The sequence below is a fragment of the Sphaerodactylus townsendi genome, linkage group LG05, assembly GCF_021028975.2.
Source record: "Sphaerodactylus townsendi isolate TG3544 linkage group LG05, MPM_Stown_v2.3, whole genome shotgun sequence".
Taxonomy (NCBI): domain Eukaryota; kingdom Metazoa; phylum Chordata; class Lepidosauria; order Squamata; family Sphaerodactylidae; genus Sphaerodactylus; species Sphaerodactylus townsendi.
The window spans coordinates 34,367,712-34,391,902 of record NC_059429.1 but is presented as its reverse complement, the minus strand read 5'-3'; the positions used below and the strand labels follow the sequence as shown (position 1 = coordinate 34,391,902).

The 24,191-nt window shown below is 39.8% G+C and overlaps 1 protein-coding gene across 6 annotated transcripts in view; it reads right to left on the bottom strand.

Moving 5' to 3' along the window:
- The window catches only part of WDR47 (WD repeat domain 47), a 48,799-nt gene that overhangs the window by 10,675 nt on the left and 13,933 nt on the right, over positions 1–24,191 (bottom strand). For 3 of the 6 annotated variants that reach the window (XM_048496897.1, XM_048496899.1, XM_048496898.1), the window contains exons 2-12: positions 21,946–22,112; positions 20,237–20,320; positions 19,013–19,097; positions 17,436–18,238; positions 13,956–14,082; positions 12,429–12,607; positions 11,864–12,094; positions 9,252–9,330; positions 7,367–7,524; positions 5,316–5,396; positions 238–407 (exon numbers count right to left, since the gene is read on the bottom strand). In XM_048496897.1, the coding sequence (XP_048352854.1) occupies positions 238–407; positions 5,316–5,396; positions 7,367–7,524; positions 9,252–9,330; positions 11,864–12,094; positions 12,429–12,607; positions 13,956–14,082; positions 17,436–18,238; positions 19,013–19,097; positions 20,237–20,320; positions 21,946–22,103 (2,155 nt within the window). In that variant the 5' untranslated portion in view covers positions 22,104–22,112. The remainder of the gene's footprint in view (positions 1–237; positions 408–5,315; positions 5,397–7,366; positions 7,525–9,251; positions 9,331–11,863; positions 12,095–12,428; positions 12,608–13,955; positions 14,083–17,435; positions 18,239–19,012; positions 19,098–20,236; positions 20,321–21,945; positions 22,113–24,191) is intronic. The other 3 variants (XM_048496900.1, XM_048496901.1, XM_048496902.1) reach the window with 3 other exon arrangements.

Here is a 24,191-nt window from a genome sequence, read left to right as displayed (position 1 = left end):
GCAGGGAAACGATTTACCTTTTTTATCTTACTCTTTAGAGTGCTGTGCATAGCAATAGGAGAATAAACATTACATGATAAAATAGACTCAGAAATTGTAAAAAAATCTGAAACATGAAGACTAATGCTTTGCGCTATGTAGCAGATCAACATGCTCATGTGTTAAAAAATTAAATGAAGAGTTTTTTTAAGGGTCATGTTTGCAAGTCAAATTCACTCAGCAGCAACTGGTACTTACCTGTTGCATTACAAGTCTCTGCATTGAAAGGAAGCACTTTTACATATTTATCATTAGAACCAGTAGCTAACAATTGTCCACAGGGACTCCATGCCACACAATAGATTGATCCTTTGTGATGTTTGTTCCTTTTGAAACGAACCACTGGCTGTTTAGGAATGTTACCAACACTAGAAAAATACAGTAAAGGATGGTAAGATGATAATATCTCTGTATAGTGAGTATACATACAGATCTGGCTAACAAAGACTGTGGAGTGAATGCTAATTTCTACAAACAGAAGTACATGGAAAGAGGTATTTAACAGTTTGCCTGTTCTGTTCAAGTGCAAATGGGAGATGATTTTGTCTACTTCTCTATCCTTATTACCCACATGGCATTGTTCAGAAGAAGATTTTTAGGGGAAACTAGGGAGAAGCTAGGGAGATACAGTTCCTCAAAAGTCTTCCATGTGCATAAGCTGGGATTCAGCACTATGCACCTTGACATTTTTCTACTCTTCTGTAAAGCCAATGAAGGGGGAAAGACAATTTTGACATGGTATGTGGTAAATTAAAATTAATTTGTAATTAAAATTAATTCTCATTTAATTTGTAATTAAAATTAATTCTCATCTATTTTGCAATGGAAATATGACCTGTAGAAAATATTTCTATAACATCATGAAAAATATCCCTACAACTAATCAAGTTATCACTTATCAGTGAAGACTGCAACTCCCATCTGTCATGATCCTAGACCAAGGAGAGGGTTGGCCAACCTCCAGGTTATAGCTGGAGATCAACTGATCCCTATCTGGTTACCAACTGGAAGATCTGGAGACCTGAGGGTGGCGCCTGGAAGTGTGGAATTTAGGGAGAGGGACCTCAGTAGGGTATAATGCCATATAGTTCACCTTCCAAAGCAGCCATCTTATCTACTTTTATAGAAGTAGAAGAAACCTTTAAACAAATAAATAAATGATTTATGTAGTCTGGAGTTGTAATTCCAGAAGATCTTCAGATTCCACCTAGAGGGTGGCAACTTCAGAAGAGTGACTAGACTTTAGGCCTCAATGAAGCCTCTCTTCTGCAAAAGCCTGACAGCTTATAGTCCTACAGTTCCCAAGCATCCGCTAAGCTAAGAATTCCAGGATTTCCGCCCAGGGACTTCAGTGATGGGTGGGAAATGAGTACACAAACAATAAAGCAAGTATTAATCTACGGACAGAAACTAAGCAAAGCAGACAAGTTAGAATACTTTGTTGTTTCTAGCTGCCTTCTTTTTTGTGTGAGTTTTGCCCTGAGTAGGTGTAAGTGGCATAGCTGCCATGGGGTGGATCGCACCACTGGGGTCCGCCCCCCACCCCCTTCCCCACCAGGCCCGGCAGAAGCCGTAGAAACTAAGCAAAGCAGACAAGTTAGAATACTTTGTTGTTTCTAGCTGCCTTCTTTTTTGTGTGAGTTTTGCCCTGAGTAGGTGTAAGTGGCATAGCTGCCATGGGGTGGATCGCACCACTGGGGTCCGCCCCCCACCCCCTTCCCCACCAGGCCCGGCAGAAGCCCGGAGCAGTCTGGAGTTCAGCTGGCTGCAAAGAGCAGCCAGCTAAACTAAGGTAAGTGGGGAGAGGGTGGGAGGTCCTGGGAGCCATTTTGCTCTGGGCACCATTTTCCCACCCTATGCCTCTTGAGGACACAATGATTAAACACAATGATTACGGGAGCATTCCTGTATTATTGCTGCTCCATTTTAAACTGTTCACTTTTTAACTTAATTGTTATAGTATTTGTTTAATAACATGTTCATTTTTCACTCTGCTTGGGTTCTTCATACTTCATATTCAGTCAGAAGAGGGAAATTGCTATAGACGGTGTCTACTGGGTAAGAGACTTGGAAACCCACTTGGTTGCCTCACTTGCTTTTGCTCAGCTCTACTGGAATTGCTGGCTGCAAGAAGGAAGGTGCTCTTTGTTCTTTGCAGGACGGGGCCCTTTAAGGCAGCTCTGCAATTAACACCTGGGTTCACCTTGGTGACAACTATGTGTCTGACTCAATTTGTGACTGGCCCAACTCATGCCCAACTCATGCAGCAAGTCATACCCTTGATTTAGTCTTCACCACAGAATGTGATAGTGCAGGCCTGTTAATAGAACAGTTGATTATAAGCTCATTATTGTGGGTCAACCATTTTCTGGTATGATTTGGGCTTGCAGTGACAATCCCACCCCCCTTCCCTCAGAAAAGGGAGACCCACTGAGATGATCCGCTCTCAGAGACTTATGGAATTCAAGCAGGTCCTGAATACTCTGAAGGTTTTTCCAGCAGGTATGGATGCCTCGCCTGTCGAGGCCTTGGTCTCTCTGAAATGGTGAGACAAACAGGGCCATCGACATAATCACTCTCAAGTGCCCTTGCCTTACCTGTAGATCCCGTAAAACTCTGTTGTATTTTATGGAACTATGAACAGGACTGTTGACAGCTAGAGTGTAGGTGGCTTAAATCCCGCTGCAAGGCTGACCAAACCCAAGTTAGAGTGCATTATCATACCTATCATGTGGCGGTGGTGTTGGGGAAAATGAGTTTTTTCTCCACCACCATTGTGTCCTCAAGTAGTCATCCAGCAGAACCTTTCAGCATACTGAATGGCCTTGTGATATCAAGCCCAAGGAGACAAAGGGCAGTGGCCAAATAATGTCTGCTGTGACAACTTTGCGTGTCATTTCAGCTGCCCGGAGCTGCAAGGTAAGTCCCTCACAGACACTGGAGGGGCCAAAAGTGGCGCCTTCACAGCAGTGCGGTTCACACTGCGCTGGCGGGAAGACGCCACTTTAAAAAAATGAGCGAGGTTTAAAAGCAGCATCTTTGCACCGCAGGGGGGGGGGGGAAGGACGATGCTGCTGTGATGCAGCAGCACCTCCTGTGCAAACAGCACCCTAGGGACAGTGTTTTTTCCGTTCCTAGGGCGTTGTTATTTGGCAATGCGGAAATGGCCTATGTGTCATACTGGATGTTGTTGCCCTTTTAACATAAATGCTACAATAACCCAAACCTGATCACAGTCACAGTGTGACAGGCTGAGGCACTCTCGAACCACCCCCCAAACTTTTCAAGTGCTGAAACAGCAGAAGGGGCACAAAACATTTTCCAATTGTTTAAAAATGGCAGTGGCCAGCATCACACCTAGTTTGGTCATAAGGTACACAGGGAGAAAGAGTTTATGTACCATTTTCCCATCTGAAATGGCCTTGGGGGAGCATATACCAATGCTATGTGCAAATTTCCCCAACAGTATAGTTTCAGGTTGGGAAATTAAAGCAGGGATTACACTAAAGCCCCCTCTCCCTGCTTGCCAGATCAGGATCATCTGCATCACAGAAACAAAACTCCTAGAACGCAGGTGATCCAAAGTCCTCCTAGCCACCAAGTGCAGGACATGTGTGAATCTGCCCTCATTTTACAAGAATATGCAGACAAGCTTTTATATTTTAAAAGATTTGGCTTAAGAAAAACAACAACCTAGCAAATATTTCTTCTGCACTGAAGCATGCAATTTGCAACTCTTCCCCTACACAGCACATTAATTTTCCACTGCCTAACACAAACAAGGCTTTTTTTCCAGAAGGAAATCTGGAAGGATATTTTTCTCAGAAAAATAGCAATAATAATAAAAACAGCCAATTTGTTAAACTTCTTGGCCAGTAGGGAAAAAAATGTGGTCTGTTAATACAATTTAATTTTTAGCGCTGTGATGATTTAACATTTCTAAGCTTCACATAGAACTTGTAAGAATGCACTTGGTTATGCAGCAACAGGAACATTTATTTTAGAAGACTACAGTACAAGTTCTCCAAGAAATCAGAAGGCTATCTGACAGATATATATATATCTGTACAAATCAGATATATATATATCTGTACAAGATATATATATGTACAAATCTTGAACTCCTCTGTTAGAATGAGCTCTTCACAAATATATATATGGCAGTGGCCATATATATATGTGTGAAGAGCTCATTCTAACAGAGGAGTTCAAGATTTGTACCATCGGGAAACTATTTTCCACACTGATGCATCTTCCACAGAACTGCTGTAGATTCTGCTTCAGATCAACATGGATACCAACAATCTTTGCATACTTTGGGAAGCACTTCTGCATGTTACAGAGGATTTCAGGGCCCAGTTAAAGGTGAACTTTCAGCTTGTACTTGGTTCCAATAAGGCATATGGGCCTTCTGCTAGGATTGATGAACAGTTGTGCTGTTAAAGATATGTAGTTCTCAGAAGGGGTGGGGGAGAGCTTTTTTGTGCCTCTACTGAAGATGTTTACCATTCTCAATACTTTTCTAAGTCAAGGGAGAAAGAACAGGCCAGTGTCTTTATATAAAGTATGTGCTATTGCAGTAAAACCATTGCTAACATTACTACAGCTAATGCCAACCCATAATTTCAAAGTAGCTGAAACTTGCAGACTACAGACCTACTCTGAATGTCTGAAGGCAGATATTCTCCCTTTCCTAAAACCATCCACTATCTATACAATACTTCAGATACTGCAAAGGTAATGTTGGTGAAATGCTAAAAACAGAACTGCCTACAAGATTTATGGGAGTGCACATGAAGTCAGTTTTCACCTATAACTTCTATTGCAAAGTGCTTTCACAATCCTCATGTTTTAAATAATTATAGAAATAATACGGCATTTTTTCTTCTCGACTTTAACTTAACTATGAGCAGTTTGCAAATTTTTAAACACAGAAATAACACAGTTATGTAAAAGCCATGAAATCACATTCATACGACTCCTACGCAGCTCAAATGAAAGCAAATAATTTAGCAGGGCAAAGTAAATTTAATATAAACAAGAAGCTTTTTACTGATAGCAGATTATTTTAAAGTCATGCTGTAGAAGCTCGAAAGCAGGGCTGGAATAGTAATATATGAATAATGGGAGGCAAGGAAGTACAAAATACAAAAAAGGCGCTATTTTCAATTAGTTTAGCAACAAGCACAGAATAACAAACCAAACAAAAATAAAGACAACAAACATGATCTAGCAATTCCAAAGAGTTTGTAAGAGGAAATAAAGTTACTAGTTACTTTGTTGTCATCTTTACAGAGGAAGAGAGCGAAGATCTGCCTAAGTCAAATACCAGTTTTCGAGGAACAGCAGAGGAGGAGCTAAACAGCATATAAGCAAACAGTTATAAAGAGACTAAACACACACCTCACAAGATATTCAGTGTGAGTAACATTTATGGGTTTTTTTTAATTTGAAGAGGTGGGAGCTGGCTTGTGTGATGAATCACATCAAAATGACACTTCACCTGGGCAACATTTATGAAACAAAGTGAAAGCCACTGAACAAGCACCAAGCGGTTCGACATTTCTCATATTGAATTAACATGTGCCACAAATGGAATCTGTTGTAGTATCTGCCATGCTTGCAGCCATATATGATCACAGAGGTGAGAAAGCTCAGCATGAGGTATGAATAGGTTGAAACTCCACTCTTTAGTGTCTGCTTTACTCAGACTTTTAACCAAAAATTAAATAGGTAATTCTGAAAGTATTCTGTAATAATCTCAATGACTTCAACGGAACAGTTTCTTTGCCAAGGTCACTAATGACAGTCAGTTACACAAAGTAATTTAGGCATATTGGTAGTCAGTAAAAAGCACAAAAGCACCAATTGCCACAGACAATAAAGAAGAGTCTCGTTACTGAGACTGTGAAGTAACAGCTTGAAGTGGTTTTACTATGATGCCAATTGCTGAATCAAGACATATTCTGGTTTGACATCCCAAACTATTGGGATGCTGCCAGCGTAACACACCTGGTTTCACATTGTAGTAAACTGAACCAGGGATATGCATTAAGATATTAACTAAAGAAAACAAAAAAGTGGAAATGGCTCATTTATTAATATAAACTATCACAAATTGGGAAAACAGTAATATTTCAATCTGCGAGTTATTCTGGTACCATCTAGTTTACATTTCAATAAGGTTGGCCCAGCAGATACGCAACTGGCAAGAGCATTTTCCAATTAGCTGTTAAAATCAAATCTTGACATCACTGCCCTGCACTTGGCAAGACTGCACTGATAGTTTGTCTTGTTAAAACATTGTTTACATTTGTTACGTTGCTGGCTCACTGGCTTGCGAAGGGCTTTGATATGATGCTATCACAACCAGTGACTTATCTGCTTACTATTCTGCTCTTTCATGTTACACCTGCTAGATACTGGAGCAACTATTTTGCTTGCTTTCCAACAGGCAGCACAGCAAACAGGAAAAGGTGGAAAAACAGAGACATAGTAAATTCTTCTGCCCTTCTGGACACCCGGCAATGTCTGTCCTGCAAACAGTAACAGACAAACTGCCCAAAACCAGATCAGATGCAAGAGATCAGTGATAAGGACTGCAGGTCTCAGTGTCTTTAACTTTCCTTAAAAGCAGCCACAGGTGGGATGGGGGTGAGAAAGTGATTGTTTCCCCAATAAAAAACTGCCACCTCAACAGCTGCTACAAAAAGCCACACAGAAAAATGCTGAAAGAAAAACAGAACCTTAATAAGGTGAAAAAGACATAGCCACTGAAAAATCTCTCAGCCATTAAAATAAGAAATTGTGGAATTGTTAAAAATGAATGTATTAAGGAAGTTCTGTTGATATTAACAAATAATCCCCATACAATGTCAACAGTTGCTTCTTCTAACATTTGAACATAAAAGTTGAAGTTTTGAGGTTCGGTATAATTATTCCAATAATCTTGGTTTGGGGGATGTATTTTATGCTGTAAGATTTCAAATAACCATTTTAATAAAAATGCAGTGGCAATAATGAAGGAAATGTTTTCCACATAGCTGTCTTGTTTAGAGATTGCTACCAAAAAGGAAATACTACACTGAAATCTTATTAACATGATAATGGGTAAAATTATTCAAAGTATTTGTGTTTGGAGAATGTGTTTTAGGTAATATTTTTGTGGTTCAAGAATTGCAGACCCTGCAGCATTAAATCACTGAGATTAAAAAACACAGGAAATGGAAAAATGAATGAAAGAAAAGCCCTGAGAGGAAATGAACACAGATATCAGAAAACAGTGAAGTGAAACAAAGACTTCCACATGGTGCCTAATCACTCTTACCTTGAGTCCGAAAGGTCTGGATAGGCACACACTCGCAAGGTTTTTGAATTGGAGCCAACAGCATACATGGTGCCACTTGGATGAAAAGCCACAGCTCTGACAGCCTGTGTATCTTCTAGAGTATTGACACAAATGAACTGCTTTGTAGATTTGTCATCCTGTTGTGTGAAAAATTGGAATATGTATGATTATGTCTGCAGTTTTGAACATTTTCTACAATTCCAGAAATAAAATTCCATTCTTGTTTAGAAAAAAAATGTTCCTCCTCAGTAATAATAAGCATGAAAGCTTGCAGTGATGTGCTTACACACTGGATTTCTATACCAGAATAAAAAACATAGTTGCAATGCATATTAACCTTCAGGAATCTTTTTATTAAAGCCCCCCCTCAGAGAAATTACCATTTTAACATCTTGTTGGGAGTCCAAGCTATTTATTCTCTAGCCTGCTCAGTTTCCTAAAGTAAGTGTGGGGGGGGGGGCGCCGTAAGGGGGGAAATCACACCTGCCCCTCCCCCTTCCCGCCTGTTCTCCAACTTGCTTGGTTTCCTAAAATAAGTGGAGGGCGCCGTGGGGGGTGCGGTGGGAAGAGGGAGGGGCTGGGGGGAATTTTGCACCCCCCCCCACGTGACCCAAATCCGTACGCCTAGTGTGTGGCGCACCCCCTTTCCCCTGGGAGCTTCGCCACTGCTGCTTGTACAGCTTTTGTTAATTTATATATATTTATTTATAATATGTTATAAATATGTTATATTTATTTATAATATGTTATATATAGTTTTTATATATATAATATGTTTATATAATATGTTATATTATTTACCACTGCTTGTGCAGCTTTGGCCATATACAATAAAATTTACCTGCATACCTAAAGAAAATAGGGTATGTCTACAGCATCAATCTATGTAGCTTTCTTATGGATTTTCCTGGATTTATGTATGTAGCTTTTTGAATTGGAGCCAACAGCATACCTATGTAGCTTTTCCTGGATTTAGAAGCAGACTATCTTGGGTACTGTTTTAAATAAGAACCTCTCTAGATGAGAATGCATGACTATTTTGGTGGTTGTTCTAACACTGTACAATGGTTATACTGAACAAGCAGATGTCATTACAGCACAGCACCAAGTGTAGAATGCAAGCATTAGCCATGAATAAAACGAATGATTTAAACAGTGTTCTTCAAAACAACGGAGTGATCTTACTTGAGTAGTGGTGGATGGTAGTGGTGGTAGAGGAGAAGCAAGAGCTCAATACCAAAAAAGCCTACTTGGTGTGTGTGTGTGTTTTAAAAATACCAAAGAGATGAAAAACAGGCGTGAGCTCCAGTGTTATGAAAAGTCCACATCCTTCAAGAGGATAATACAATTAAAACCAAAAGATACGTGAGCTGTTTAAGCCATTACTACTGAGCAGGAGAAAATAGTGTTCCCAAGTGGTCCTTTGTGCAGTCAAACGCAAGATATTTACAGTTAGGGACTTCTGACAAATTGAGGTGTAATGCCCTTATGCCACAGAGTATATAGTAGCCTAATGAATTAGGTGCAACAAAGAGTGGTAACAATTTGCTTTCCTGTCCAGGAAATGCTGGTACACTGCTGCTTATCATGAGAAGTCAAAACTGGGCACACTGAACAACAAAATTCAAATATTGAACATTATGGACAACAGTACTTCAGAAATGGCATGTAAGACCCAGTGTTAGAAGCACAAGATGCACACACCGTTTAGGGTAAGCATGAAGACAAATCTAGTATTTCTCATTTAGACTTAATATTTTTATACTAACAGGAAAATTCTAATTCAGGAGTGATTCCTTTTGAATATACAAGAGGAGAACAGAGCCTCGTTTCATTGTAGTGGAAAGTGCTCTGGAAAGCCTACCTCATCTCCTCTTGTTCTTGCAAGATTCCCCGGAGAATCTTCATGTTGTGCCTGAATGGCAGCATGCTCTGGTATTCTGCTTTAATGCAAACAAAATTAAATCAACTACAGTGAGAGATAAGCCTGTTTCATCATTTACAATTGTCTAAAATGCCAGTGATCCTTATGAAACCACACAGAAAGCATTTAGATGTCACAGAAAGATATTAAACTGCAATTGTGCATGAAAACAGCTTGTTGAAATATTCGTATGATTCCCTTCTTCTTGCCGCCTTTACTCTTAGGGGCAGAACTTGATTCAAAAGTTGGAACAAGCTCCCTTTTGGCCTGACATTGAAATGCAGACAACTGCTCAAACTGCAGTTGGTTTACTCCCACTGATTTAAGCAGAGTAAAGACACTCTAAACTGACTGGAAAACTTGCACATGAGAAGGCTGTGGTACATAATCACAGCAACACTTTAGGCTCACTTCTGATCACAGTTTTAATTATAGTCTGTTGCTATGTCTTAAAATAAGGAAAATCCTAGCAAGAATTGGACCTCTACACGTACTAGCAAACAGTTGAAGTTCCAGACCTAAAACCCTTCTTCAGGAGTAGTCTGTTTAATTTTTTTCATTGTGCTGTCTCTTATGCTGAAAATTCAACAACAAAAGTTCCTCTTGACCAGGGGTAGGGAACCTGCGGCTCTCCAGATGTTCAGGAACTACAATTCCCATCAGCCCCTACCAGCATGGCCAATTGGCCATGCTGACAGAGGCTGATGGGAATTGTAGTTCCTGAACATCTGGAGAGCCGCAGGTTCCCTACCCCTGCTCTTGACAAACATACCCAGTTCATTTCAATCAACTACTCCCTACTATTTACCCCCACCCACCCCCACAGCCAGTGCTATCCTTCATTTTCTTCTAATTCTAAAGCAGGGGTAGGGAACCTGCGGCTCGAGAGCCACATGCGGCTCTTCTTCCCTTGCACTGCGGCTCCACGAGCCAAGCCGCCAGCCCCATCCTTGCCCGCCCTGCAGGCAGCAGGGCAAGTGCACCAATTGCCCGCGGCCGGCTGGGCCGCGCTGCGGGCTTCCCCTCTCGCCCGCCCTGTTCGAGCAGGGTGGGTGTTTTCTCGGCAGCCAGTGAGGCCGAGCCATCGGCTACATCCTTGCCCGTCCTGCAGGCAGCAGGGCGAGCGCACCAATTACCCGCAGCCGGCTGGGCCATGCTGCGGGCTTCCCCTCTCGCCAGCGCCGCAGGCTTTCCTGGCGGTTGGCGAGGCTGCGCTGCGTGCTTCCCCTCTCGCCCGCCCCGTTCGAGCGGGGCGGGCGCTTTCCCGGCGGCCAGCAAGGCCAAGCCACCGGCTTCATCCTTGCCTGCCCTGCAGGCAGCAGGGTGGGCGCACCAATTGCCTGGCTTTCCCTCTCGCCCGCCCCGTTGGAGTGGCGAGGCCGAGCCGCTGGCCCCATCCTTGCCCGCCCTGCAGGCAGCAGGGCGAACGCATCCATGTGCTTCTCAGAATGAGCGGAGTAAAAGGTAAAACTCCCCAATAAATACAATGTTATCTTTATTTTAAATGTCAAAAATTATTTGCGGCTCCAAGTGTTTTCTTTTCCCGTGGAAAACGGGTCCAAATGGCTCTTTGAGTGTTAAAGGTTCCCTACCCCTGTTCTAAAGTAACATATTTATAAGAATGACAAGATCATGTTCTGCCAGTTCTTCAACAATGAACTGATTATCTTTCTTAGCCATCTGGAAGTTTGGGGGGAATTTTTTTTTTTTAGATAGCAGCCAAACCTAGCTTTGAAGGACTAGTCTTTGATAATATCGACTATATAAAGAACAAAAATAAAATGACAGAATCCAAAACTTGGTTCTATACATATGGCAACAACACCCCATTTCCTGTCACTGCCACCACAAATGCAGAATAATTTACACTAGGAAGAGAAGTTTTATATGCATTGTTTTCTGCCAGCTGATATCTTTCCCTGCCATGCCACCAGACGACTTGAGGGGATGCTTTTTTTAAATGAATGGTAATTGCTACTGTTGTGCTAGAATACAGTGAAGTTTTAACGATCTATTACCACAATCTACTTGTTCCTCTGAAAGTCCAGCTTTCATTGAAAGACTATCTAGCCCTTTTCACTGTGCACAATGTACAGTAACATTTACTGATCTTTTTAAAGCCCCCGGTGAAAAATGCCAAGGGAAAATGCCAAGCAAGACAGGCTGATGGAAAAAAACAGACAAAAATGCATTCTCCTGCCCAGTTTGCTAAAGCACTTTATTCATCCTGGAAAGATTGTACCAAGTCAGGTCTGAAAAACAGCACACTCAGGACAGCCATGAGAGAAGTTAAAGGACAATGCCATGTCAATGCTCAAAGGAAAAAAAATGCCAAAACATCCATGTGAATACAATCTTTAAATAGTATCTTGCAGTTTAACTGCTGTTAAGTTTTGGTTGGGATTTGGGATGTGCTTTTTACAAAACACTCCATCAAATGTTGAAGTGAGGCACAATGAGGCGCCATCATAGGAGCAGTTGCACATTAAAACTGACGCTAATCTTCAGTCGACACGCAGCACTGACATGTATAAAATGTTCCCATCACTTACATTTGATTTCCATGGACAGGTGATTCTTCAAGCGAGGATATCTGAGTAGTAGAGCCAAGTTTGCAAGGCGTGCTTGTATTAAGGTTTGCGTTATCATTTGTTACTCTCTGACTGGCATCCGGAGGGTTGGATGTAGCTCCTGTGCTCCCATTGCAATGTGGGTTTAGTGTCTGTACATCATTTCCCAGACTGTCCATACCCATGTTTAATTCCCCCAGCTTCTGAATAGATCTGTCAGATAAAATATTGTAATCATTAAGAGTCAAGGAGTGATTAAATATAATCGCTGTCAACTTTGATAACAAGTCCAAACATAACATTTCATGCTATTGACAGACCTTGAAATATATTATCTAGAAAACTGTAGGAAACCTTGCACTGCAAAAGCAACATTTTGTATGTAGAATTATATTAGTTAAGTTACGACTGAACAATGCAACTTCCTTTTTGCAACAAGCCCCATTTAATTTGAAGCAAATTATACTGAAATTAAAGTAAGATTAGATTGTAATATTTTTTGCTTAAAACAAGACAGAGCTTATAAGCTTAATTAACTGAAAACAACCTGTTAAGAAATTGCTCTGTAAGATTCTGCTGCTGGTCTGGACCATCTTCCTGATTTACTCCTCCTTCCAATAACATTTGCTGATACAGCTGTCGTTGTTGCTCCTTCTGCTCTAAATGCTGCTGATATCGCAACCGCTGTCTGTAATATTCCTGAAATTGCTCTGTTGAGTCACGAAGCTAGAGAAGATGAGATATAATTAAAAGTGGCAGAAAAGTTAACTATTATAATTTTCAGTAAAGTTTCTTTATCTGTACTGTCCCCCAATGAAACCAGAGCCCAAAACACACACATACATCCAATTTGTGTAGTGTGGTTTTAAACATTTGCTGGCATCTGCACATTCTTTCTGCCTTCTCCCTGCCAAAGAATCATCTGGAAAACACGCACTAAAATTTGTAGCAAGCTTCTTCTCAAACATAGCTTAGCATAAAGATACTTTTCCCAGGTATTTCAGATCCCAGCATCTTGCAGTGTTTATTTGGAAGAAAGCTCTCATAAATTTTTTTTTTGGGGGGGGGGGGACTAATTAAATGACACATTTTGTGTTTTCTTAAAAGCTTTGGAATGAAAACTAAAGTTAATCAAAGTATTTACTGTCATATCAAATAGCGACTTTGATAGTTTCCCTGTGTTTATCAGAACAATGAAACAGGGATACCAGCACACATTTGGGGGTGGGGAGAGGAAAGGAAATGAAGAACTGGACAGTGAATCCCTAAAATCTACAAGTGCCCTGAGGAAAGAACTGGGGTCAGGCAGATAGTGTGCATCACCTGCTTCATTCTCACCTTGTTCTAAAGACAAAAAACAGGGAGTACTTGTCTTTTTACAAGTTAATATATACTTTTTCAGGGCTCAGACCTCTTCCATACTAAATTTGTGTGTGCATGTGGTAAAAGATTAAACAGGATCAGAGGAAAGCACTTTTCCCAGTGCTAATTTGTTGCTTTCTTAAAACACCCTAAAATAGAATTCTCGATTGAGGGACAGGGTGAAACTAGGATTAGGTACATGTCTCTGACCTCCATAAAATCTCAGTTGTGTCTCAGATTTAACAAAGGGCAGGAGCTTTCTGTTTGCAATTTTAGGATTCCAGAACAGAAATCTGACACATTTCAGTTTATATAGCTACTTCTATATTATCTATGAAAATATGTATTTTGTAGCTATTCTCCCGCTCCCCTAAATATTAATAAAAGCAACTTAATGTCAAAAATATCATAACATGAACATAAAAGCAAACATTTGAAACTCACACATGAGTTGCTTTCAAATATTGGGATGGTTTGATAAAAATGCAATTGAAGCATTTTTGTTGTTTATCAGCATGATAGAGAACCTTGCAAGAAAATATTAGTAAGCTAAAAGGCTACATTATTTTGAAACGGGATACAAATTTAGATATGTGAACACATCACAACAAAAACCACCAAGATGTTCATGAATTTCTTTTACAGCAAGCATACTGTTGTACCAAAGTAAGACAAGGTGCAGATCCACAGTTGAAAGAAATAAAAACATTACCTCATTTTTTTCTTGCTTGACTGGTCCTTGATTCTGTGCTCCATTTACTGGTTCTTTGTCTGGGGTTGAGTTCTGGCACATGGACTCATTGACAGAGGAGTGTTGGGAATCCACAGGAGTGTCACTTCTGTTAAAGTTGCAGGGACAAAAAAACCCCAAAGCTTTCACTTGTTAGTTGAATATGTTATATGTATCTTAATCAGAACTCTTTCAGCCCCACCTACCTAACAAGTTACCTGCTGTAGTGAGATGAAGAGAATGCGATTGTAAGCTGTTCTGAGACTCTTTAAGGTAGAGAAAAGCAAAGTATAAAAATCTACTCTTCTTCTGAAACATTAAAAATCCCCACAAGCTTATGGCAGAAAAAAAAACTTTCTACAACTATTAACAAGGCCTTTCCCAAATTCACAGCCCTTTGTTGTCCCTAAAGAACATTCCAGATCAGAAAGTCTGAGTAATGGGAAGATAATATAGGAAAAACAGAGAAGGACTGAAGCTCTATTAACTCTCGAGCAACGAGCAAAATTCATTCACTGGAAAATGACAGGTGATGGTCACCAAATGACAGGATAATGGTCTTCATTATCCTGTACAGAATGAAGAACTGTAACAGCAGTAGACAGAATATCTTCCAGAAGGCAAGTGTTCCATTGCTATAGCAATGGTAGTTGAGAGACTCAGAAGTTTCTCAAGAAATGATGTATCCCATTAAAGCTATAATAGAAGAGGCACAGCAAATGGTAATGGCAACTAATTTAGGTGTAATGAGTTACCAACAATGTAGGTTACAGATAGGCACAAGACCAAGGCCCCCTCCACACAGCACATGTATAACAGGTTGCAGTCAGGATAAAGTAACCAGTTTTCCTGTTTTTGTGTTCACATGCATTCATGCAGGCAGTGATTAGAGTTCATGGAAAAAATCTGGGTTGCTGTCGCATCTTTGCACGGAGACAAGTCTATTTTTTAAATTTACTTCCCACTGATGCGTAGCTATGCAGGCATGCACAAATGAAACCCCCACAGCCATGCTGATGTCTCACAATACGACCATCTGCAGCTGCATAGCTATGCAGATGTAAGCTGTGAATTTAAAAAAAGAAAAGAAAATGGAGGCGAATAAAGTATCTCCTGCCTGTTTATTTGCTGCAATCTGGAATTTTTGAAAAGACTCACTAATGGCGCGATTCTAAAAAAACCCAGGTTTGTGGGAAATAACCTGGGGAAGACTCATTTTAGGGGTGCGATCTGCGCAAAGTTCCCTCCAAAACAGGTTTTTTTACTGACCTACACCCGTGTTTATTGGCCCATGCGGAAAGGGTCTGAAGCTTTCCCTACTCCTTTAGAAATTATTCTCTCATGCCTCCCTCATTTCATAGTATTTCCATTCTCTTTTGTTCACTCACCCACTCTCCAATTCATACCTGATTCCTGATTGCTATCTCTCCTACCACTGATGCTCCATTATGCCACAGTTAACTTATCCTCTCCTCTGATTCTTTCTTCCCAACTAAATTCAAACATGCCACAATTTTCTCCAAGGGGTATTGCCTAATTACTATCTAATTTCCTATCACTCCAAACTCCAACTAACATTAGCTCCCCGAACTCTCTCCTGTATTCAACTTAAGTATTCCTGTATCCAATCTTGTGCCAGTTTTCTTCCCATTTGTTTAACTGGTCATTGAACATGCCCGGGGGTGGGGGGGTGGGAGTGCTTTTACAGCTTTTGTCTTTTCTATTACATTCCTTTAGGAAGTCATCAGCCATCTTTTTGCTACACAGTGTCCCAGGGAGCCTATCAAACCCCATGGCATCCAGTTCCACCTACAAGCTGATGATAAAGAACTCTACTTACCTAGTTCAGAATTTTTTCCCATCCCTCCAATCCACAATGTTAAGGCCCATCTGATATTTCCATTTCTGTGTTTCATTACCATTTCAAACTCAGTACACATAATATGAAAAACCTCTCTCCTTTCCTCCCAGAGCTTTCTCATACATACTCCATATACCTGCCAACATCACCTGATGCTGATCAGGGAGCCTGTTTTATCTTGTATTCTCCGTTCTCCTTTAGTCATCATTTTCTATCTGTTGCCAACTTATATTGCTGCTTTTTGTATAAAGTACCAAGATCACACGCTACCTTCCTCTCCACCTTCCTGGCAAAAACTCTAGTACATGCTATAGTTATAGCTTGCCATGATTATTGTACACAGGCGGAGTGAGGGGAAACTGTGGTCAGGGCGTGCGCACACCCTGCACCCCTGCCACAGCGCCGCCCGGCCACTCCTCCACCACAGCTCCACCCGGGGTGTACGCTCCCCCGTTATTGTAATGTTCTTCTCTGACTTGCCATTGTCATTGTCAAACCTCTGTTGCCAAAGTCATTCTTCCCCCATCATTCAGACCACATGATGTCCTTACTGCCTCTCTGTCTGCCACTAGATCCAGTACAAACCCATCCCTGCCATCAAAGCTCTCATGGCCTTGCCTGTTCTTATCTCTCCACCCTCATATCCCAGCACAAGACATTTGGTCTTCTAGTTCTATCATTATGAGCTGTGTAAGTGTTCTGTTCCCCCTTTTATTTTTGCTAACCTTTATGCCCAGAACTTCCCCAAAGAACCCCCATAAAATGCCACCTCTGTCTATTCCTTCAAGTCTTTCCATGAAACACACTTCTTTAAAGAAGTCATTGACTCATAACTTTGAAACTAAGCCTAAATACCTAAAACCAAACTGAACATATTCTCTCTCTGAGTAGTCTTTTCCAACATAGAATTTATGACATATGCTGTTTGGGGCAAAACCCGTCTTGGTGTTATTTTTGGGGGTGGGGGGTGGGGGGGACAGTTGGTTTCTCTGTAAAGCACCCATGCACATTGTACATAATAATAAAACAGGATTCTGGGTCATCTTTGAGGAGGAACTCAAAGAGTTGGAGATAATGGTGCAACAGATGCTGGTTGGGAAATAGGCAAATAATTTAGAGACTGGGCCTGCTCAAGTACTATAGAGTAATATCTTTTGCCATTCTCTGATTGCTGCTTCTTCTCTGGAACTGAAAGGGATGAGATTTGACATTAAACTATGTCTTGTCCCAAGTCTGAAGAGGAGAAGAACAAGAATGCTCGCTCTCAGAGAAGACATCAGATAGAAGACCCAGAACGTTGCTGTTGCCATAGTGGAAGACAAACTGAGCAAGAGACTAACACCTCCCCCTTCGGCATGTATGGTCAGAACAGCATCTTTGAGGAGAGAAGATTTTCAACCTAAAGGCTCACTCTAGACATTTGCAAATCTCTGTGCAGGCACACAGAGACAAGAGGCAGTAACTGTTACATTTTTAGTTGCTGTTAAGATTAGAGGTTAACATATGGACAAAGGAAAAATTGGTCATAAAGAATTATAATATAGGGTAATTTCAAAAACCAACTTTTTAATGTAAGTAAACAATGTTTCAGTGTAACTTACCGTTCAGGTGACTCTTCATAAATGCTGTGGCAGTCTGTGTTCTCCAGCATTAGACTTCGAGTAAGATTCTGTACTCCTGGGTAATGGAAATTAGCAAAGGAATGGGACATAGGAGACGTTTTTGTTCCAAGGTCTGTGATGCGCTTATCATGATTTGTTAATCCACATGAGAGTCCATCTAAAGCAGGATTTAAGGAACGGGTCATATAAGCATCAGCAGACTGAGGCCTTCTCATGGGGGATGATGGGTAAGGAGAAAGTTTGCTGATAAGGGGTGTCAAAAGATCAGCATAGGCAGCTTTTGTAGGTTTTAAGAGTTTATCAACATGAATGTTAAGCATCTTTTGTTCAAAAGCACAAGAAAACACAGTAGAGGGCAGATTCTGAAGCCATGACAACAAGCTAAGGTCCAAATCATCACACCCATTACCACACAAAAGGTCAATGCCGAGCAACACTTCACTCTCTGTAATTTCCTCTCCTGTTGCTTTACTCTGACAGAACTCCACACAACATTCATACAGTAGCCCCTTCATCACAAGCTGAAATAAACGATTGTTGCTTGCTTTAAAGCCAGCCTCACTTAGTTTTCTATCGGCAGGAATGAATTCCGCCACCATGACACAAGCTTCTTCAAAACAGTGAACTCGGGCAGTGCTAGGGTTCCAGTCTTTGAATTCTGCATGGTTGGTTAGACGAGGCAATGTTAGAAGTAAACACAATTTGCTGTAGTCTTCTTTAGAAGGACAATATTCTTCTAGAGCATGTAGGCACTGCACAGCCTCTTGCATTGTAAATTCCAGCTGAAATAAAAAGAACCAAACATCCCTGATTAAGGCTAAATCCCTTTATTTAATAGTTTATAGCTGCATAAAAGTACAATCAGAGAATTCTCTAAGCTGTTCAGCTGTTCTTAGTACCAGTTTCATTTTTAATACTTCAACTTAGCTTTTCAGGAAGGCAACTTCTACCTATTTTACCAATGTAACGAAGCTCAGGAAGGGAAGGCAGTATGGTATAACCCGATTTGTCAGATACTGGAAGCTAAACAGGGCCAGTTCTTGGAAGGGAGACCATCAAGGAAAACTCTGCAGCTGAAGGCAATGGCAAATCATTTCTGTTTCTGATTTGCCTTTAAAGCCCCTAGTTGGGGATGCCATAATTTGCTTGCAACTTGATGGAACTTTACACACACAACACAACTCAACGTAACAAGCATTGGTAACTTGCACAAAATTTTATTATGCCACTCCACTGTGTAAAATGCCTCTTTATTTATCCTTGCAATGCTGTGCAAGGATTCTCCATTCCAGTGGGTACAGCATGGTAGATGCACCCAGTCTGGCAGATGAATTTTTCAAACCAGAATTCAGCTTCTCTTGTGGTACACTAAAATGTTCTGGCACATATTTCAGAAATCACTGCATCAGTTGATTCTGTAGAAGTCACTGCTGAAATGTTATATATATTTTACATTCAATATATTTACCACATATTTTGCATAATTACAAGCCGGAGGCAAGACTACTGAAAAAGTATCTTTTATAAGCGTGATTCGCATAAAGTTAGTGCCTTACATGCTGAGGCTCATCTTCTGCAGACATTGCATTGTTGACACATAGAGCTTCTAAAAACTTTTGCTGTAGGATGATATAGCGAAACCTGCACATAAGATAAAAAATCCAAATGTGATAGGAGCAATAGGTTTAACTAATAATTGATTGGATTTGTAGCCCACTCTCCCTTGTCACAATAGGCTAAGAGCAGCTAGCATCAGCATTATCAAATTCCAGTGGAATAAAATACATCAATGTAACAATAAAAATCTGGCACCTTAGCATGCAAAATCCTATGAAGGAGAAACAACTAAAATTACAATTTTTCTCCCTGTTCCCCAGATTAAGAATGATCAACAGCAATTAAGAATGATCAACAGCAATTAATGAATGATCAACAGCACATTAAGAATGATCAACAGCAATAAAACAATGGGGAAGGGGAGAGAAGAAATGTATCTGGCTATCTACTAATTGAATCCCATGATTTTGCTTTTATTGAGGTAGAAATCAAAATAAATCACAGATCAGCTAAAAGGATAGTACAAATCATCTTACTATTATAATATGTAAGCTATGCGTGAACTATAACAGTTTAAACAAAAATATTGATGTGCGTACTGTGTGATGATGTTGCTGTCTCTAAACTCAAAGATGCCAGAGCTCACACACCATCTTAGCCTTGAAACACTTTGATTACATTTTACACTTTCACACTGCAAATTATCAAAAATGCTCAGTTACAATATTTCAAGGCCGAGAGGCTTTGTGAACTCTGGAGTCTTTGAATTTGAAGAGACAGCAACCACATAGTACACACATCAGTATCTTTGTGTAGACATTTTTAGACACACACAGCTTACATAGTATAGCAGCCAGATTATCTGTACTATCCATTTAGCTGATTCATGGCTTGTTTTTATTTCTACTTGTATTTACACCACGAGGTTTGTCTTTCTGTTCTGAATTATTCAGGTTGCTTTTATTTAAAGCAATGAAATCTCACTGTGAGAGCTGAAATGTGTTATTCTTTTAGAGTTCACTCAATAAGAATTCTTGCAGGGAAAGAAGTAAAGTTGGCATGCTAGCTGTTCTAAAATTATTGTTTTCAAACCATATTAAAGTTACAGGTGAAAGGTGAATAGTACTCCATAACTGAAATATATGTTATGGGATAATGCAGGCTGCAGTTACAATTTTCCCAACACTCTATGCCATCATAGTGGAAACTGTTTTTATGTTTACCTTTTCTTGTCAAATTTGTCCATACACTCAAGAGGCTGGATGAACTGAAGAACCTCATCCCACTGACCATCAAGGATCAACTGCCTTAAGAAGGTTGAGAAACATTTACTGAATTAGGTTGAACTTTTTCTTTCACCCTGACCATAGCATGCTTACAACTGCAGCAGCTGACCCACAAGCTTTATAAAGTTAATGCTCTGGAAAGCACTTAATAAGATTACCTTCTAATTTAAATAGATAAAAGTAAACCCTAAATCCTTGTAAATAACATGCGCATGAGGCACTAAACTAGGTTCTAGAAATAAGCAGCACACGCATATCTGACAAGTGGCAAAGATCAATCTTCGTTGGGGCCGTTTTTCTTACTATTTTTATAATTTCTTCTATAATGTTCTGTTATTGCACAATCCAAAGATTAATAGTTTCTGGAGATTTTAAAACTATTTCTGTTGTCCAGGCAACGTCATATTAGTTTGTGATAATTTACTTCTCCACATGATGCACTCAAATGTCACCACATTGTGTCAAAGTAAATACAGAGACTTCGCTAAAGTTGTACTCAGATAAAATGGGCATTCTTTGAAATGCAATACAGGCTGACTGCAAAGTCTCTGCAGTGGGGCAATTTTCTCCCAGAATGAACAGCTTCAACTATCACACACATATACAAATGAATTACAGCTGCAAATGGTTACAAAGGAAAATGTTTAGATATAATTTTTTAAAGCTATCTCCAAATAATTCTATACATGTGTCTGCTCCATGACTCTCCCTCTCCATTCACACATAAAAATGAGTAGCAATATTAATGAAATATTTATCTGAACAGCTGCTCCAGTGATCTGTTTCTGATACAATGGAAACTACAGATCTTCATGCAATTAATTGTATGTACCATATGCTGAAATCAGAAGGATTTCACCACCCCAAACACACCCCAAGAAGAAACAAAACATGTGTTGCATCCAAGGCAACATCTTACAGAATGGCCATATGCTAGCATCATGGGATTGGCCACCACCCTTTTAACTGAAGATTCAACTGGCTTTGGTTCTAAAAACAAGATCAAATTAAGGCACCTCTTCAACTACAGGATGGAGCCCAACGAAAACTAGAATTGACAACAATAGATATTTAACTACTTCTCTCAAAAATTAAATGTAATTCGGTAAACAGATTTAACAGTTGAGCATGCACACACATACAGTATAGCCATACCCATCCCTCTTCCCTTTAAGGGTAAAAAAAGACAGGATAGGGGCTTATTTTCAGGTAACCATGCACAAGATTCTTCAACAAACTTGAATATTTAGCCACTTCACAAAATCCATTTTATGCTATCTTGTATAGAACATCACTATCAGAAAAAGTGGGTAGCAGAAAAACTTGCAAACTAAAACACAGATTACTCAATTACATCTCTATTTATTATGGGTATTTCCCATAATTGCATTTTAAAATCACTGAATTCATTGTAGATAACTTCCATGATAGTGACATATTCACAACCTATATATTTCTGGTGCTTAATAGGGCTGTGAATAAAGATTATTCAGTGCTTATCTAGCACGCACAGAAATGTATAATGAGATGGCCAATAAAAAGATCATGCGCATGATGGATCAAAGCACCGAAGAGATAAAGTCCAAAATCTTAACACTGGTCAATAACCGGTCAGCCTGACTTAATATTAAGGTAACCACTTCTACCTTAAGAAAAGCATATCATCCGAGAACAGTCCATTAATAACTCCACTTTCTTTCTCCAGAGCCAGCATACTGATATGAAGTTTTCTTGAATTCAAGAAATCCAGTATCAGTTTGACTATTTCAGCCTCTTTTACATTCACTGTCTCTTCTGCAGTCATTGTGGTAGACTGAAAAGCAAAAAAACAAACAAAAATTGCATTTCAATATAAACTGGAGGAAACCGCTGCCCATAAATCATGTTACTAAATATTAAGTACTGTTACATTGATTTAAAACAAAGAAAAAACACAATATGATATAATTTGTTCATTGGTCTAAGCAGTAAAGTTCACATAGTTTAGTACAGCATCACTAATAATACAACCCTGCTACAAGCATCCTAAGTTTATCTATTACGGTTAAACATCCTCCCCAATAATTTATTATTATTATTATTATTATAATTTATAGTTCACTGTTTCCCTTTACATAGAAGCAAATAAGATCAACAGAAAGTGATCACATACAAAGTCCTTCTTGGCCTTGGACTCTTCAATTTGCAAGGCCATCACTTTCTATGCTCTGCCACAACAGCTTCACTCATCGGACTTTCTGCAGGTGTCACCCTGAAAATTCAATAACTGCCTGTACATATGTATTCTCTACCTTGCAGAATGGCCTACTTGAGATGGTCAGGAAGATTTCCAGACTTCTGTAATTCCAGGAACTACAGAAAACAGAACGGTTCAAGATGGCATTTTTATAAAAACAACAAATCTATATAATAATAATTCAAGAAAATGTTTTAATAAAGGAAATGGAACTGTGGACTATACTACTGTATATCAATATATTTGTCAACCGTGAACAAACAAGACAATTATCTCTACAACAAATCTGAAAAACACCTGAAATCTTTAAAAAAATATTATAAATGGTAAAAGGAGCATATGTGGCTTTAAGAAATGGATACTCTCAGTGGCTGTTGCTAGGCAACCACAGCAGTTTTGCCAGCATTCCAGGTTTGATTTCCCTGCAGAGCCTAGTCTAGATGACTGATTTCATCAGGGAGGAGGTGAAGTTCACAAATTCGTTTTGCACCTGTCAGAGTTTTGATTATACCCCTTTTTTGTTGTGGGTGGTGGTTGGAGTTTTTATGTAGATACCAGTATGTGTGCGTTGGTTTTCTGTATACTGTGTGTACTGTACTCTGTATATATTGGTCTTCTGTATACCACACAGTATACAGAAAACCAACACACAAAGACCAGTATCTACATAAAAACTCCAATCACCACCCACAACAAAAAAGGGGTATAATCAAAACTCTGACAGATCGTGCAAAACGAATTTGTGAACCTCACCTCCTCCCTGATGAAATCAGTCGTCTAGACTGGGCTCTGCAGGCTAATGGCTACTCCACAATAGAAATCAGAAGAGCTTTAAGACCAAGAGAAACCCAGAGGACTGAGGAGAAACATATTTCTACCGTACATCAAGGGAATCACAGATCAAATAAAGAAACTGATGAAAAAACATAACCTACAAACCATCTTCAAACTCACCAGGAAAATACAGCAGATGCTACACTCAGCAAAGGACAAGAGAGACCTCCACACTTCTGCAGGAGTCTATTGCATACCTGCAGCTGTGGAAAGGTCTACATAGAAACCACAAAATTTATTATTTATTTATTTAATTAATTCCACTTCTAAACCGCCCTACCCCCAGAGGGCTCAGGGCGGTGTACATCATATATGCAGCATTCAGACTCATATTAAGGAGCACGAAAGATACTGTCAGCTTAACCATCCTGAAAAATCTGCAGTAGCAGAACATGTTCTAAACAAAACTGGACATAACATTTTATTTGAAAACACTGAAATTCTGGACAATTTGGAAGGTTACTATATCAGAATACAGCGTAGCCTTTGAAATTAGATTTCCCAAGATGGTAAGACAGTGGATAGATGGAAAAAGAGGTAAGAATAACTTAAGTCTGTAGGCTTGTTTCAAGTCCTACCTATCCAGAGGTAGTTATACTGGTTTATTGTAGCAAAAAACATTTGTGGTGCTTTTGATACTGCAAGGATTTTTCATTTTACCTTAAATTTTCCAGTACTACAGTCTACTTCTGGTGGAATACTCCGTCCAATGAGACCAGAGCCATGCAGGACCTTAGGCAGTTCCTCTGGGTTTGCAAGATAGAGATGTTCCATCAGGTATATTGTCAAGGCAGCTATGATACCATCTGGCCTCCACCTTCC